At 45.5% G+C, this 17,186-nt stretch overlaps 1 protein-coding gene across 7 annotated transcripts in view; it reads right to left on the reverse strand.

Moving 5' to 3' along the window:
- The window catches only part of LOC309844800 (contactin-associated protein-like 3), a 173,906-nt gene that overhangs the window by 124,095 nt on the left and 32,625 nt on the right, over window positions 1-17,186 (reverse strand). For 6 of the 7 annotated variants that reach the window (XM_082692044.1, XM_082692040.1, XM_082692043.1 and 3 more), the window contains one exon: window positions 12,208-12,401. In XM_082692044.1, coding sequence (XP_082548170.1) covers window positions 12,208-12,401 — 194 coding nt within the window. Of the gene's footprint in view, window positions 1-12,207; window positions 12,402-12,754; window positions 12,863-17,186 lie in introns of those variants that run through there. The other variant, XM_082692042.1, reaches the window with a different exon arrangement.

Raw genomic sequence — 17,186 nt, forward strand, 5'->3', positions numbered from 1 at the left:
AATGTTTTGAACACAGCACAGCATCACAGGGACTATGACTGGCAGGAGGTCTGGTATCTCAGGCATGGAGCTCAGCTGGTGGACAGGAACGGGACAGACAGACATGCTCATCTCCATACACATACCTCTGTACCATAATTCCAGAGGCAGCTTGCCCTTTTATATGTAAGATGAAAGTCACCTAAAGAAGTTTTCCTTAAATTGGAATAGTATCTATTCTTATCTATATCAAAAAGCCTATATTAGGAATATAGTCACAGTGGAGATGACTTAAGATTCTATTTACATGAAGGACACTCAAGCCTAAATCCTCATTTCAGCTGACAATCTCAAATAAATAGCGAGCATATTTTTATTTTTTATGTGTAATAAGAACAGCATGAATGAATATGCCTTGTAGCCTTTAGCCTGTAGATCTTAGAATCGACACAATTTATGTCAAGGTTGGGGAGAAAGGCCAACACAGAAGCACCATGAAAGAGGGAAATCAGTAACTAGAAGTTTCCAAATGCCATCAGGGAGAGTCTGGCATCATGGAAGTCACGGTCATCCAGGAATATAGCCAGGAATGACACCATTTTAGAAGCCATTCACCCAACAGAGAAGTTGTGGCTTTGTGAATATGGGGTCGGCTCATCACGCCTTCTTGAGAACCACAGAGATGCAAAGGGTCCTACTGCTTTAGAGGACAAGAGCACAGAGCATGGGGGGATCCACACAGAGTGAGGAGAAGCAAACCTGGACTGGGTCTGGGGAGGCAGCCCCTCAGCTCTCAGGGTCGCTATTCTGACACACCCTGAGAATGGCCTCTATTAACCACAGCCAGGGTCCTGCACTCCTGGCACACCCAGCAAGGACATGTGGGGCCACTCAGGGTCCACTGGGGATTACCTGTCCTTACAAAGCTCAAGGGTAAGAGAACCACAGAAACACACTGTGTAGATAAGAAATTAGAACCCTTGTGCACTATTGGTGGGAATGCAAAATCGTGCAGCCCCTGAGGAAAAGAGTTTGGAGCTTCCTTAAAAACTTAAAATAGAATCACCATATCCAGCAATTACACTTCTGGGGATATGTCCAAAACCTTCAAATCAGGATCCCCAAGAGACAGGTGCACACCCATGTTCAATGCAGTATTATTCACATTAGCCAAGAGGTAGAAGCTCCTCAAGGGGCCATTAATGGATGAAGGGATATTTCAGTCTGTTTAGGCTGGTAGAACAAATCACTGTAAACTGGGTGCTTTCTAAATGACAGAAAATTACCGCTCACAGTTCTGAAGGCCGGAAGTCTGGGGCTGGTGTACCAACATGACCAGTGAGGACCCTCTTCTGGGCCACACACATTCACTGTGTCCTCACAGGGCAGAAGGGGGTAGGCGTGTGTCTGAGCCTCTTTGATAAGGTGCCGTCCATTTCTAGAGGATTCTGCTCCCATGACCTAAGCACCACCCAAAGGCCCCACCTGCTAATATTGTCATCACCATTGGGGGTTTGGGTTAAAGCAGTGACTTCAGGTGGGACACAAACATTCAGATCATTGCAACAGATAAAAAGAAAAGATGGTGTATCAAGACAATGGGATACTATGCAGCCATTACAAGGAAAGAGGTCCTATCCCGTGTTACAACGTGGATGAACCTCAAAGACCTTATGCTGAGTGAAGTAAGGCAGCCACAGCTAGACTCATGCTATAGGATTCCACTTACACGAAGCACCTGAAGCAGTCTAAGTCCTAGACACAGTTAATAAAATGTGGTTTCCGAGGGCTGGGGAGAGGAGGAAGGAAAACTTCGTGTTCAGTGTGTTCGGACCTCCTTCCATTTTCTAAGATGAGAAACTTCTGGAAATGTGTAACTCGACGGCATGAATATACCTAATATATTACTTAAAATAATTAACTTCAGTAGTTCTACTTAACACCTAAAACCCGTTAAGATAGTTAATTTAATGTTATGTGCTTTTTACCACAATAAAAATTAACTGTTTTGTATTTTGTTTTTTTAAAACCTTTCAGCACCCAGTATTTAATCGAACAGCAATATATACATGTAGTTTAAAAATAACAATTATTGTGTATTTTTAGCCCCCAGCCCCTTCCACAGAGTGAGAAGTGCTATTACTAATTTGCTGTGTGTCTTTCCAGAGTTACCGCGTATGTGCACGGTCATCTTGGGGACCTCGGATGGGGGCACAGTGTGTGCATCGCTTTTCCTCACTTTAAACTAGCATTTCCTGAAGCTCATTATCAACAGATTCACCTCCCCCTTTTCAAAGGAAGGCACTTGATGCAATACTGCTCCATAGAATGCTTTATCTCTGCGCTCACCAGCGGCAGAGAACCAGACGGTGACTGTGAGGACATGACACTGTCCTCACAGGCGTATTCTGTGTCGTTCACGTGTCTCTGTGGGATTCGTTCCCAGGAGTGCAGTTTCTACTCAGTGTAGACGGAGCACTGAGGGGACTTAAGGTGCTGCTCCTTCTGGACTGTCATCTTCAGAGCTACACAGCAGGCGTTTCGGACTCCCTTTACTTAATTTTTATGGAAATTGCCCTCCAAGGGTTTGTGAGAGTGAACAACTTTTCATGCAATTATAAAACTCTTTCATTTTGTTTATAGCCTATTTCTATCTTTACCCAATTTTTTTTTCAAGATTATTTATTTATTTGTCAGAGAGAGAGAGCTGAAGCATGGAGAGCAACAGGCAGAGCAGGCAGAGCAGGCAAAGGGAAAAGCAGGCCCCCCGCGGAGCAAGGAGCCCGGTGCAGGACTCAATCCCAGGACCCTGGGGTCATGATCTGAGTAGAAGGAAGATGCTTAACCCACTGAGCCAACAGGAGTCCCTATCTTTACCCATTTTAAAATGATTTTTTAAAATCATACCCATTTATTTACAAGAATGCTTTATAAATGAAGAAAACTCATTCTTTGTCATATATATTTAAATTTTCCCCAATTTATGTTTGGTGTCTTCTCACAGCAATTTTTTCCACACATCATTTTAAAATTAATCTGGTTTATCAATCTTTTTTTTTTTTTGCAGCATCTGTGTTTCCCATTTTCCTTAGCATGCTCTTTCCAATAATCCATACAAAACATTTTCTAATTGCATCTAGCCCTTTCTCTGTGGCTGATTTATTTTAAATTGTATCTATTTAAGGTATAAAATAGGGATCCAACTTTATTTATTTTTTTTCCAAGTTGTCCCAGTATCATTTATTGAATAGTCTATTTTTTGTCACTAACTTGAAATGCCACATTCTTTGCTAATTCTGTAAATATATTTATTAGTGAATCCTATTATGTTTCTTCACTAATCTTTGCATTAATATGCTTATATAAACAATGTTAATATTAAGTAGTTTCAAACAGCTACATTTAAGCTTTGTAAGGCATTTTAGTAACTTAATAGGAATAATTTCCTTTAATACTATTCTTTTAATAAATTGCTGTGGCTACTTCAGCATAAAAAACATTTTAAAGATTTTTATTTATTTATTTATTTGACAGATCACAAGTAGAAAGAGAGGTAGGCAGAGAGAGACAGAGAAGGAGAGGAGAAAACAGGTTCCCCACTGAGCAGAGAACCCGATGCAGGGCTTGATCCCAGGACCTTGAGATCTTGACCTGAGCCGAAAGCAGAGGCTTTAACCCACTGAGCCACCCAGGTGCCCCATAAAAAACATTTTGAAATGAAAGTAAGAAGACCTCATTTCAGGGGCGCCTGGGTGGCTCAGTGGTTAAGCGTCTGCCTTCAGCTCAGGTCATGATCCCAGGGTCCTGGGATCGAGGCCCGCATCAGACTCCCTGCTCAATGGGAAGCCTGCTCTCACTCTCCCAATTCCCCTACTTGTGCTCCTTCTATCACTCTCTCTCTCTCTCTCTCTCTCTCTGTCAAATAAATAAAATAGAAAGAAAGAGAGAAGGGAAGGAAGGAAAAGAAAGAAAGACTTCATTTTATTTCAGGGTTAGTTAAGGTGAGCATACATCACACATCATTACACTACCAAGTCTTGATACCTAAGGACAAGGATTAATCTCACTTTTCTTTGATGCCCCTCAATGGTGTTTTAAGTATTTTTGGGAACATTTCTTGTCAATTTTATTGTTTGTGATTCTATTATAAATGAAGTCCATGGTTCCTTTATCATTTAACTAATTACTTATAGGTACAAAGAGAAATTAATTAATTTTGGAAATTACTTTCATGAGGAGAAACATTGCTGAGTTAATTTATTTTTTTTTTAATTCTTTCCCAGGAGATTTTCTACGGTTCTCCAAGAACATATAATGATAATTTATTTTCATTTCTAATTTTTATGCCTCTCATATTATTTCCCTCTCTATGTGAATGCACTTCATAACTTGAGAATGCAAGGTTAGAGGCTTAACACGTTCATTTTTTAAGGTCAGGTGGGATAAGTGCTTTTAAGAAGCCCTCCAAATTCTCAAAAGTAAAGGAAATCCCAGATTGACTATCTCTGAGACAGGTTCTGAAATAAGGCAGAAGTAGAAGCTTAAAACTGAATCCAGAGATGAACAAACAATAAGGGGAAAGACTACTTTTAACCTAAGTAAGACAACCCATTATGAAGACAAGTCACCCATAAGACCTCATGACAGAAATGTGAAAAACACTGGTCTCCTTCAGATTGCCGAGCAGGTGTCTGTTTTACATCCATGCTAATCCTGTTTCCTGCCTAACACTGCTCAGTAAATGATACTGTAGCAACTAGGCAGCCACCTGGCAAAATCCATGAGCATGGATCCCTACCTCATGCCTTAGACAGATACAAAATGGACTAAACCAGGGATCAAGCAACATGTAGCCCAGAGCCAAATGCAGCCAGTGCATGTTTTTGTTTTATTAATATATTTATATTAATATATTAATATAATTAATATATAATTATATAATTAATAATATAACCATACTTAATATATTAATATATTTATTAATATAACAATAAAGTTTTATTAGAACACAGCCACACTTGTTCACTTACACAATGCCTCTGGCTGCTTTCACACAAGGGAGGAGCTACAACAGAGACTGTATGGGCTACAACACTGAAAACATTTGTCATCTGCCCCTTTACAGAACAAGCTAGCAGACCCCTGGAACACACCTTTCTAAGGATTGCTAATCAGAAATCCTCACCATTTTGGAGTTTTAAGACCAGCTACATGAACATTTTTTTAAATACTGAAAACCTGTCATCCTCTTTTGCAAAATAATATAATTTATTTCATTGCTGCCTTTGTCTACACAAATTTACAAAGTGTGCTCTGCATCAAAGGCAGAAAACTTTCTAACTGCAGGAGAGCACAATTTCTCCAACTTGAAGAGATACTGTATGTATACAGAATGCATAAGTACACACCACACTTGCGCATTCTGTATATTTACGGTATCTGCAAGTTGTAGAAAGTGTAGAGTTAATGGTCCCTCCATCTGAGACCAACTGTTGGTACCATATCCTCTGAAGCTCAGCTGCCCGAGTTGCCAGGGGCTGGGAAGACTCTCCAGGAGACTCTTCTGGAGATTCCCTGAGCTTCCCTGCCTTCTGCCTCCCCGAGACTCAGCTCAATGACGGTTCCTTTCCATGACTGTGCTGCTGCAGAAACTTTTCTGTAAGAACTTAATTTTTCCATTGTTCACTTTTCCTGCTTAACACAAAAAGGATTTTTTAAATTTTTTATTTTTGTGTTCTTCCAAGAAATTTTTTTAAAATCCTACTTTTAATGAAGTAGGTACAAACGATAGACAGAGAAACAAGTCAGAGACCCTGATGCCAGAACTGATGTGAAACAGTCACGAGATGAATGACTGGAGTGAGAGTAGTGTGCGGGACATGAGAGACTAGCGGGCAAGACATGAGAGAGTGGTGTGCAAGACAAGAGAGTAGAATGTGGGACATGAGAGAGTAGTGTGCGAGACATGAGAAAGCAGAGATTGCCCAAGCAATTTCAGCACAGAGTGAAGGTTTTCGGGCTGGGGAGGATTGTCATTGACAGAGAAGGAAGGAAGGAGGGAAGGGAGGGAGGGAGGGAAGAAGGACAGTTTTCCAGGATGGAATCCCGCATTTATCTGCTGTCACTGAGACCTGCAGTTAAGGGCACACAGGAGACCACCTTAGGCTCAATAGGCATCATCCATGTACAACTTTGTGGGAACAAAGTGTTAAACTTCTCACTTTCATATTTGGCACCAAAAGCCTCCCACCGCACAAGCCACATCCCATGGGTGGCTAAGGTTTCCATATCGTTAACTACGCATGTGGCTGAGGCCTATTGGAGAACAGCAACCTTCCCTTAATTCAACCCAACAGCCCTTTATCGAGAAACCATAATAGGCCTGGGCTTCCCCGGAGATCAGTCCCTGACCTAATGGCCCTCAGAGCCCAGGAAGGGAAGACACGCATAGAAAATCCAATCACCGTCCACAACAGTTAAGTGCCATCCACACAGAAGGGTCAAGAGGGGCTGCTGTGGTGATCAATACGCTGTAGGTGAGCAGCAGGACGGTTAAGCGGGAGAAACCCATGTCCCTGCAAGGCTGAGTACACGGAACTGACCCATAATGGAATCGTCAAGTGCTGCTCCCATTCTGCTATAAACCGACTGGTCTCAGAGCCGCACTTGGACCTGGTGAGCCTGGCATTGGCCCAGACCCCAGTCTGACCTTGCAGGCCCTGCACACCCTTTCTGCAACTGCCTATGTGAGGTGGAGCTTGGTTCTGTCGGGTCGTCAGCTCAATAGTGAACGTGCACACCCAGACCTGAAATAAACTGGCACAGACTTAGCGACTGACCTCACAGGGGCTGCGTCCAACGAGTTTCCACTTCAGCTCCCAGCCAAGCTGCATACTCAGCAGAGTGCCTACTATCTTGCTCACATGCTTCCTTATTTCTGATTCAAGTTGATCTTCTTATGATTGGACATGGTTCTTATCTCTTTTTATTCTGAAATCAGGTACGGGTCTCATGATTTTTCTACTTACACCAAGTAGCCACGGTTCATTTAAATCTGAATTCAATAGTTTGGGATTTTTTTCTGGTGAATCCATGTTTCAAACATATCCTGAACTACAAACACATGTGCCTGTGACCTGCATTTCACAAGCAATTATTTTCCTGTAGGCGCACCAGCCCCTTCCCTCAAACACACGAACCATTGCAGAAGTAACTGGCGGCCCCATCCCATCTGCTTTGCTCCCAGCATTTTCCTGTCATTTCTTCTACCCTAAACCTTTGGAGTCACCTCTGTCACTCTTGTAGAGCACTACGAGATTGTCCTGTCTTTCCATGTAATGTTACTTAGCCTCACTAATCAGTCAACACTTTCTGCTTGGTTCAGGTTGTAAATTATCCAAAGTAGAACAAAGTTTTAAATTCTTTGCTATTTCGCGTTGGTGGTATAGTGGTGAGCACAGCTGCCTTCCAAATTCCTTGTGATTTCTCTTTTATTTTCACCCAAGGACCTACTGATACACATTTTCTCCAGGCAAAAGAAATCTATTCAATAGAATTATTATACTAGATCCTATGTTTATTTCAAATAATTTCTGTTGTTGTTTTTCTTTCTCCAAATCCATTTACCAGTCTATCCTTAGACTATGCCTTTCTCGTGCAAACAACCTGCAGAGGAAGAAAACGCCACTTAAATTCTAAGTTGTCAGTATGTTCCGGGTAATAGCCCAGTCTTGAAATCCTAAGAGATACATAATCTTTGAACTTGAGTTCTCAGGAGTTAAGAATAAAGCCCTAATTAATGCAAAATGTATAGGTTTAGGAAATAATCTATTTCTCAGAGATGGTATTAACTTTAAGCACTTGGTCATTGTTGATAGAAGCAATGAGAAGACACTCCGGGGTTTGTTCCAGTAGGTTGGTGACTATTGGGGAGAAAGCGAGTGTCCTGCAGCCAAAAGACAATGGAGTGATAGTCCTAAGGACTCATTAAAGGGAAGAACATGGCTCAGGGTAACAGGTGCCCGGGACAAGCTGCATGCTCCAGCAGGTTGTAATCTCCTGCAATCCAGGCAGGTAAGGTCACTAAAGGAGCAGAACCACTTCTCTCACAGATGGAACATGGGTCTTTCAGTCAGCACTTCTGGGATCCTCTGGGAATCTTGTTAAAATGCAGATCTGCAGGGCGCCTGGGTGGCTCAGTGGATTAAGCCTTGGCCTTCGGCTCAGGTCATGATCTCAGGGTCCTGGGATTGAGCCCCACATTTGGGTCTCTGCTCAGCGAGGAGCCTGCTTCCCCTTCTCTGTCTGCCTGCCTCTCTGCCTACTTGTGATCTCTGTCTGACAGATAAATAAATAAAATCTTTTTTAAAAAATGCAGATCTGGGATCCAGGAAGCCAGGATGGGGGCTGAAACCCCATTATCTCTGTCAGGATCCCAAGTGATGCTGATGGACTGTAGGCCTCCTGTTGGGTTGTAAGGCCCGTTGTCATCCAGGTCCTCTCTCTTGCAGAGAAGGGGAGGACAGGAGTAGAAAGACGCAATGTATAGGCAGAGGAAAGCAGATAAATATAAAAGAAAGCAGAGGATCATAAAGAGAGATGAAGACTAGGAGATTTGAAAATATGACCCTCCCAGCATCCCTCCCTTCTTAGTCCACGGCAGCCCATGAGGGTGGCTGCAAGGTCTCTACATGGCTCTACCCACAGCCCAGGCTGCAGGACCCTCAGTGCCTAGTGTGGGGCAGGTGGCACCACCCAGTGGCAAGGACTCTTCCAATGACCACAGATGGGAGTTCTCAGATGGCCCCTCCGCCAGAGCCAGACAAGTCTGAGCGCCTCCCCAGGCTTCCGAACCCCATCCATCTGCACCGGGGAAAACATGCCAGTAGCTGACACAGGGAAGGCGGGGGGCAGGCCTCCCTCTTGGGTTCAACTGAGCCCGAGACCACCTGAATCCTCCTCTTCACAGTGGTCGGACTCCTAAATCACCTAGACCGATTCAAATCTCAAGGCTGGTACAGTCCCAAGACCCTAATAATGCGAGCGGCTCACTGTGCCTAACGTTTGTGCGAACAACTCATTTACACTCAGTAACCATCGTCCTGGTCGGGGTCTTGCAAGGAGGGAGCCTGTGTGACCGGCCTCCGATAAATGCCCAGGCTGCTGAGTCTCTAATGAGTTTCCATGGTGGACCACACTTGGCGAGGACAGTTCTCACTTGTTCTGGAGGGAACTTAGCACGTTCTGTATGGCTCTGCTTGGAGAGGACCCCTGGAGGCTCATGCCTGGTTTCCTACAGACTTCATCCCATCGACCTTTTTCCTTTACTCTTTCCGCTTTGTACCCTGGACACATCATAGTTTTATGACTATGCATTGGTCCCGTAAGTCCCCCCAGTGAATCACAGGACCTGAGGAGGATCCCAGGGATCTCCAGACATCCAGAAGGGGAAAAAGTGCAGCTCAGCCAACAGCTTACCCAGAGGACCCAGCCAGGTGAACCAGACTTCAGACCTACAGAAACCGTGACCTAACAGCTCTGTCTCATAAAGCGCCGGATCGTTTTTTACAGGAGTAGCACAAAACCAGGAAAATGACGGTATCTCTTCTGCTGATAAAGAGGGTAAATATCTCAAGGAAAGTTTTTAGAATCATAATTAACTCTCAAATGTCAGGGAAGCACAGATTAAAAACCAGCACCTGAAGAGTGGGAAGGGCCTCCGGGAAGGTACGTGCTTTAGGGTTAAGAGCAGGTCCTCTGTGTGAAAAGGGCAAGAGAGCAGCCAAATCTGCCCAATCATCTTCAAGAGACTGTGTGTAGAATCTCCTAATTATCAGCTTGTGGGACTTACTGTGGCCAGAGCCAGCCGTGTACGCAGTCTGGGGTGGAGACAGCACCATGTGCGCTGTGGGGATGGCTGAAGCACTGTCTGGGGGAGCGCCTTTCCTAGAGGAGACCGAACTGCAGAAGGAATCCCTGCCCCGGAGGAGCTTCAAGAAGCCCTGCGCCGAGACGAGGGCCTCAAAGGGCGCAGAGCAGGGAGCTCAGGAGAAGCCGTCCTACCTCAAGGGAAGGTAGATTCCACCCCTGCACTCATCCAGCAAACATTTACCAAGGCGGGTCTCTGTGAGTGAGCTCCCCGGGTGTGGGACGGAGGCCACCACACTAGTCGTGACCATGCGACGGCCAGTGGGACCGAGGAGTCCAAGCATCCATCCTCAGCTGCGTGGTCTAGGGTCAGTAACACCACTATCCTTGGTCCTTACTCCCCTGGGCTCCTGGAAACAAGGTGCCACAAGGTGATGCTTAGGTTTGGGTCCCCCCAAAACTGCTTAGCTAAAAAACAGGAATGGTCACAATGTTGCATCCTTGTACTGGGGTGGGATGGGGGTAAAAATATGAACCTTGGTTAATACAACTAAGAATAAGCACGCGTTAGTGATCCATTACCTGATTTCGAAAAGCAAGATTTAATTTGGAACAAAAGCTCTCTATATAGGTAAATGCTTCCTTAACTTTTAACTGTTGTTCATTCTTAATTAATGTTGGTCTTAACCCTGGTTTGGACCTGGCATGCCTAGAATTAGCTCAATGTCGAGATGTACTTCCAAACACACACTTGGTAACTGCCTGTTTGGGGTATTAAAGTCAGCTGGTCCCCTAAACACAAATTCTCGCTGATTTTGTTCTTTTACCCAGTGTTAGACAACTGACTAGTTCTTCCTAATTCAATTTAAATCAACATCTATTGATGAACTAAAAGAGGTCCAGAGATAAAAAATTAAATAGGCCATAAGCTATGAAGTTATACTAAGTTACAGAGTTCTAAGGGAGTTCAAATGAGGCCAATTTGTTACCCAATAGTATTATCATTTTGTCCCTTGTTAGTGTTACAGATAAGCTAATGTGCTACCAGCTAACAAGTAATGGCTTTTTCGCTGATATCTCCCCTCTTACCATGACAAGACAATTTTTTAAGACTTAGCTAAATATCCTTACCTAAATTAAATGGAACCTAAAATGTATTTTTTTTTATTGTGGGTAAATTTTCCTAATATAAAATTCACCACTTTGGCCACTTCTAAGCCATTGTGTACCACTAACAATCACACGGCTGGACAACTGTCACCGTCATGCACCCCCAGAACTTTCTCATCTTCTAAACTGAAGCTGTCCCCATTAAACAGTAATTCTCCATTCTTCCCTTCCCCTAGCCCCTGGAAACCATGTAAAGTGTATTTTTTTAAAGATTTATTTATTCATGAGACAGAGTGCATGGGAACAAGGAAGAGGAGAGAGCAGAAGGAGAGGGAGAGAGAGAATCTCAAGCAGACACCCCACTGAGCATGGAGCCAACAGAGAGCTTGATCCCAGGACCCTGAGATCACGACGTGAACCAACAGTTGGAAGCTCAACCAACTGAGCCACCCAGGCACCCCTAGTGTATTTTTAATTATAAGAAAGTAATTCCTTCTCCACCTGAGAAATCTTGAGGCCACAGCCCTGCCCCTGTTGCCCCAAAAGCCAACAGCAACACAGCAGACGCTTACCCCACTCTATCTTCAGAGCTCCTCCCTCAGGGAACACTATGATCTGAAGACTCAAAACTCTGAATATCTGATAAAGTCCATATATTTTAATATTCAGAAAGTCAGGAGAGCGAAATTTAATTCTTCTCAAAGAAGAGCGGGTATGGAATCAGAAGCAGAAAGCACATCCCTGGTGTAAGAGAGTTTAAGTCATTGTGACTCCAAAGAATCCCTGATATCTACCCCCATGAAAGACAAGGGACCACACAAGTGCCCAGGTTCCTGCTAGAGCCAGACATATGTCCCTCAACATGCCATCGTCCAAACGGAGACTGCCCATGATGTGTGTGTGTCAGTGTCTGGAGACTTTCAGAAATCTCACTTAACTGGAGGACTTGGAGGAACGTATATACTCAGCTGAACAACTGACACCATCTTCTGGGCTGCACGTGACCTCTCCCCTTCGATTGCACACTATGTCCAGGAACAGCGGGGAGACATTTTCAGTGTTTCACTGCAGCACAGGGCTATTTGACTTAGCGCATAGATCATACAGGGCCACACGCATCTTATATTCACTTGAAAACACACTCAGGTACTTTTGGGGGCTCCGTCTCTGTGCTCAGTCTGACAGATCCGCAGCAACAGGGAGTGACTGGCACAATTCATACCGAGAGACAGCTCTCAGGAAGGAACATACCGAGACGCTTTCTTCTCGCCGGTACTGCTTCCAGTTCCTCCCGCCGTCACTGAACATGAGGACGTAGCTGGTCACCCAGTCGGAGCTCCCATACCCTCCCTGCGTGGCCACAGCTGTGACCTCCATTCTCTCTCCAAGGTCGACCTGCAGCCACTGGTATTTATCTGACACAAGTGGAGACCAGCCACCGGCCCCTTGAGGGGAAACAGAAGTGGGAGAAAATAGTAAAGGGAGAGAAATCATTAAGATCTGCATTATCCTGTAAAGAAAGAAATCATAAATAAAACTTACAAAAATCAGAGTTCCAAATTCTGGAATGTATAACCCCCCATGATCACACAGACAGATACACACAGACATGCATTCAGAACCACGGGTTAAGTAAACAGATGAATCCTACATTCCTCATGAATTACTCTGGTTTCTCAGTCATAACCCTGACTCTTGGGTGTCCAACGGTCCCAGGCGACATGTGGCCGACCAAACACCAGGTCACCGCATCCGTGTTTGAGACTAGTGTCTCTGCCCGTCTGTATGTATGACATACCTTTGGCTGGATCTGAAGGAATGCATGCAGACCATGGTAGAAATAGAAAAGCTTAATTCTGGAATCCCAGCATGAGGAAGTGCCGTACCGAATGACAGGATAGGAAGGGTGGTGATGGCAAACCCTACACTTGGTACGCTTACTGGTTTATGCGAGAAACAGGCATTTCGAAGAACCATCGGAAACACAGAGCAGCAGTGGTGGACGTGAAGGTTTTCCTGCGCAGGGAGGGAGAGCCTGAGGGGCAGCGGGGAGCTAGAGGGAGAATACAGAGCGAGGGAATAACAAGGATGTCCCAGGTTTTCAAGACAACAGGTGCAGAGCAGAAATCACAAGGCTTTGTCTTGTCCAGTGAGAAACAGACAAAACACCGCCTCAGAGGAGGCTCCCGGAGGCTGTGTTGGGACATATTTTGTTCTTCCAGGTCCCAGAAATGTGGGTTTTGAATGTGGAGTTAGACATCACATTGAAGTTTCTGGTTTTAAAATAATAAGCAATTAAAAAACTGGAAAATAAGCTTGAAGCACATTCTGGAACCGATATTTTGCCAATTATCCATGTCCAGAAAACATGAGGCATGGAAGTCGTCTATAATATGATTAAGAGCGGTTTTGGAAAACAATTTTCCCCACCGTCTGACACCTCACTTGAGGTTCTCATAACGAGGCCTAATGCATTAGACCGCATTGACCGTCTTCCTGTGAGGGGCTCTTACTGACCCCTGCACTGGGTTTGCTAAGGCCTGTAGGGCTGGGGTATGTCAGGAAGTGTGTGACATGGTCCCAGTACAGCTGAGAGGGAAACAGAAGTGGGGCGCTTGCATCAGGATTGGGGGCGTTCCCAGGGGGTGGGCACAGACGTCTCTTCACCACATCCTCCCTTCGCCACCTCCCCCCTTCACCGCACATGTTCAAGCACGGCCTTCCGGAGAACCCAGGTTCTTTCTCATTTCTTTCCACCCAGATTTCCCAGACTGAATCTTTGTTCAAGTATTCCAAATTTTCCTCTCAATGTACCGCAAGCGCAATGCCTTTTTCTTTGACTCAGAATCCAAAATGTGCTGCATTTTGGGTTGTTCTGTAATGCATCTTTAACTTTTTATTCTGAAATAACTTCCAGTTGCCCAAAGAACTACAAACGTGGTAGAGGGGATTCTTGTCTCCTTTGTACCAGTTTCCCCCAAAGTTACCATCTTATATCGTCATGGGACTTTTATCAGGATGAAGGTATTTACACGGTACAGTATTAATGCAATGGCAAACGTTATTTCAATTCCCCAGTGTCCCCACTAACCCCATTCCTCTGCACCAGGAGGCTGTTTGCACACCGAGTCTCCTCTGCATCCTCAGCCCATGCCAGTTCGGCTGCCTATCCTTGCCTCTCATGACAAGATTGGTTCTGCTGCTTTGTCCGAGGGCCCCACTCGCGGCTGATGACTGGAAGTCCTTCTGTATTCTAGCTGAGAGCCACTCACAGTTGGAGGGACATTCCTTGGCAGCTGGGCATGGTTTTTATAATTGTCACAAAAATAACCTTAAAAATTAGGTGTTGGCATTCAACAGATCATTTTAACGTGGAGATTCCACATTTGAAATTTCCTACGGATCAGCTTAGATCTCTGAGGGACTACTGACGTCCTGTATCCAGGCTCATCCTAGTTCCCAGCAGAGTCCTGTAGAAGGTACTGATGATACTCTTGCTGGCATTTTGCCATGTTTCCCTGTGAATTTTAACCTCTCTCGAGGCCAGGAAGTATCACCAGCATGGCGTCACCCATGCGGGGAGGCAAATTCAGTAAACAGATCACGATGCTGCTGGCATGTTGCCCCAGGACCAGCCTCTCCCACAGGTGCCACTGCCTACCTGCCAACCAGCCTCCCCCACCTGCAGGTAATAGACCCCAAACATCTCCTCCTGACCTGCGGTGAGGACGTGCTTCTGGCATGCATGCCAAGCCATCTGATGAACTTGGGGCAGCGACAGGCATGGAACGGCAGAATCCCCTATGCCGGGGGTGGTTCGCTCCAGCAGGCTAATGAGGTCCCGTGCCCCCAGATCGCTGCTAGGGGGTGATGCACAGGGGGAGTGTGTATTCCCCCACCCCCGCCACCTGCCTCTCTCCCACCTCCACCCATTCCTGAATACAGTGTCACAACCTGTACCAAGGAAAACCTGTCTGGGCCCCCCACTTGTGCAGAGAAAACTGCAGGGCCTGGAAGGTCACCACGCAGAACATCCTTCTCCCTCCTGGGGACAGTGTGCTAGCTGTGTGTTGCAGCACTGAGGGGGACGTGACAGGAGGATGTGTGCAGCACCCAGTGTCATCCCTCCCACAGGCTGCTGGGTGCTGGATGACAGTCACCATTACAACAGGCCATCCCTGCCATGGCTTCCAGGTGCATGAGGGGCCATAGTCCCAGCGCTGAGCTTTCCAGTGACCTTATCACTAAAGGTCTGTTGCCTGTGCTTCTTCCCAAAGGTAAGACGGCGAAGAAAGACAAACTTGTCACGCACGTGTGATGGGCCAAGGATCTCACCTGGGGCCCCACGTGGGACCCCACAAGCCCCACACCTAGCAAGCGGGACCAGCGTAACAGTCCCTGCTCCACTGATGAGGAAGACGCAGCATTTGAGGTTCCTGTGAGGGTTTGAATGAGAGCTCGGCCCCTTCCACTCTGGACCCCTTGTACGGACATCTCCCCCCAGTTCCTGGGTTATTCCAGATTGTCTGCTGACCACCAGCCAGACTGTATTTAAATCGATCTGTTGGAAGGTTTCTGTCTCTAGTTAATCCTGTGTGACTGCCCCCCCACCCCTCCTCCCCCACTTTGGTGGCTCCGACAGCAGCAGGGACACTTCCTCAGGGAGAGGAAATGTTGACTAGGAAACTCTCAGCGGGTCCTGAATTACTCTGTCCACTGATGGTGATGACCGTGACTACTGACCCTGGTGCAGGTTATATTTTTGAGTTGGGATTATATCTTGCACACCCTTAGACTTGATATCTGGTTGAGGAAGGGCCGCTGGTCTGCAGTTGTCTTTATCTTGTCTTTTTGTTGTCTGTTGTATTGTTTGTTGTGTTTAAAAAAATGGAGCAAGTGGGGAGCAAGGGACCTGTGACACCCCTAAGTCTTGTTCTCCAGTATTTCAAGGATTTTCAGGGTAAAGCCACCCAGTCGGGTGACAAGGTTTACCCGGGAAAACTAAAAACACTCTGCCAGTTAGAGTGGCCCACTTTCTCCACAGGGTGGCCACCGGAAGAAACATTTGCCTTGGCTCAAATCTACTCTACCCAGAGTAAGGTCTTCAATCTCCATTGAGACCAAATACCGTACATCGTGGCCCTCCTTAAGGTGCGGTGTACACCCTACTTAAACAAGATGACCCCATTTGAAATAATGTTCGGAAGACCCCCCGCCACCACTCTAACCTCAGCCACAAAAGGTTGCCCTAGTGGAAATATCTGATCAGTCTGTACTCTAGTCACTGCAGGCTAGACTACAGTCTGTCTTAAAAAGAGCCCACGCAGGGATCCGGACTGCCCATAGTGAGACGGAGACAGAGATGGATCCAGATCCTTACCAACCTGGGGACTGGGTTTAAATATGCCGCCACCAAGTGGGAAACTTGAAACCTTGCTAAAAGGGACAATTTACTGTCATCCTGACCAGCCCCACAGCAGTAAAAGTAGAGGGCATCCGGGCCTGGATTCACGCAGATCACGTCAAATGAGCTGAGAACGAGGACGCCCCCAGAGATGGATGCCACTGCCAATGGATCCCACCAATCATGGACTAAAGTTAAGACTCAAAAAACAATGAATTCATGGAGTTCACTGTTGCTCCTATTGTTACCTGTTTATGTAAAAACTTCTGAGTCACCTCATCAGACAGAAAAGTATAGGTAGAAAATTAAACAAATGAAATTACTAAAAGTGAAAAAAGTTATACAAAACAGTGAATAGCTAACTTATCAGCTGACTGTGCAATTTAATGTAACCATATGTCAACTGGCACCTGTAACCCCTGCATCGCGTACATCCCTTATTACATATGTCCTAGTACAGGGGTCTATACAGAATATGGGGGGGGCTTCAGACTATTATTGTACATGATGGGGTTGTGAGACAAAAGCCTCTGACTGGGAAACAAACCATAATCCCTACATAACTGTAGTACCCACCAGAACAAACAACTATGTAACACAAAAAAAAATTTGTTGGAAATTTGGCTGCGGGGATCTTCCCCTCAACCACATCCCACCAATATGGGAGATTTTGTACAAACATATCTATCACAATCATCAACCCCAAAGACCGTCTTTGGGAGTATGGCCGATCTTGGGGCTTCAGATATTATAAAGCTGGCACAGACAGAGGTGGGCAATTCACCATCCAAAAAATAAAAATTAGAGAACTACCCCGGTCTATAGG

The sequence above is a fragment of the Mustela nivalis genome, assembly GCF_964662115.1.
Source record: "Mustela nivalis genome assembly, chromosome: 12".
Lineage (NCBI taxonomy): Eukaryota > Metazoa > Chordata > Mammalia > Carnivora > Mustelidae > Mustela > Mustela nivalis.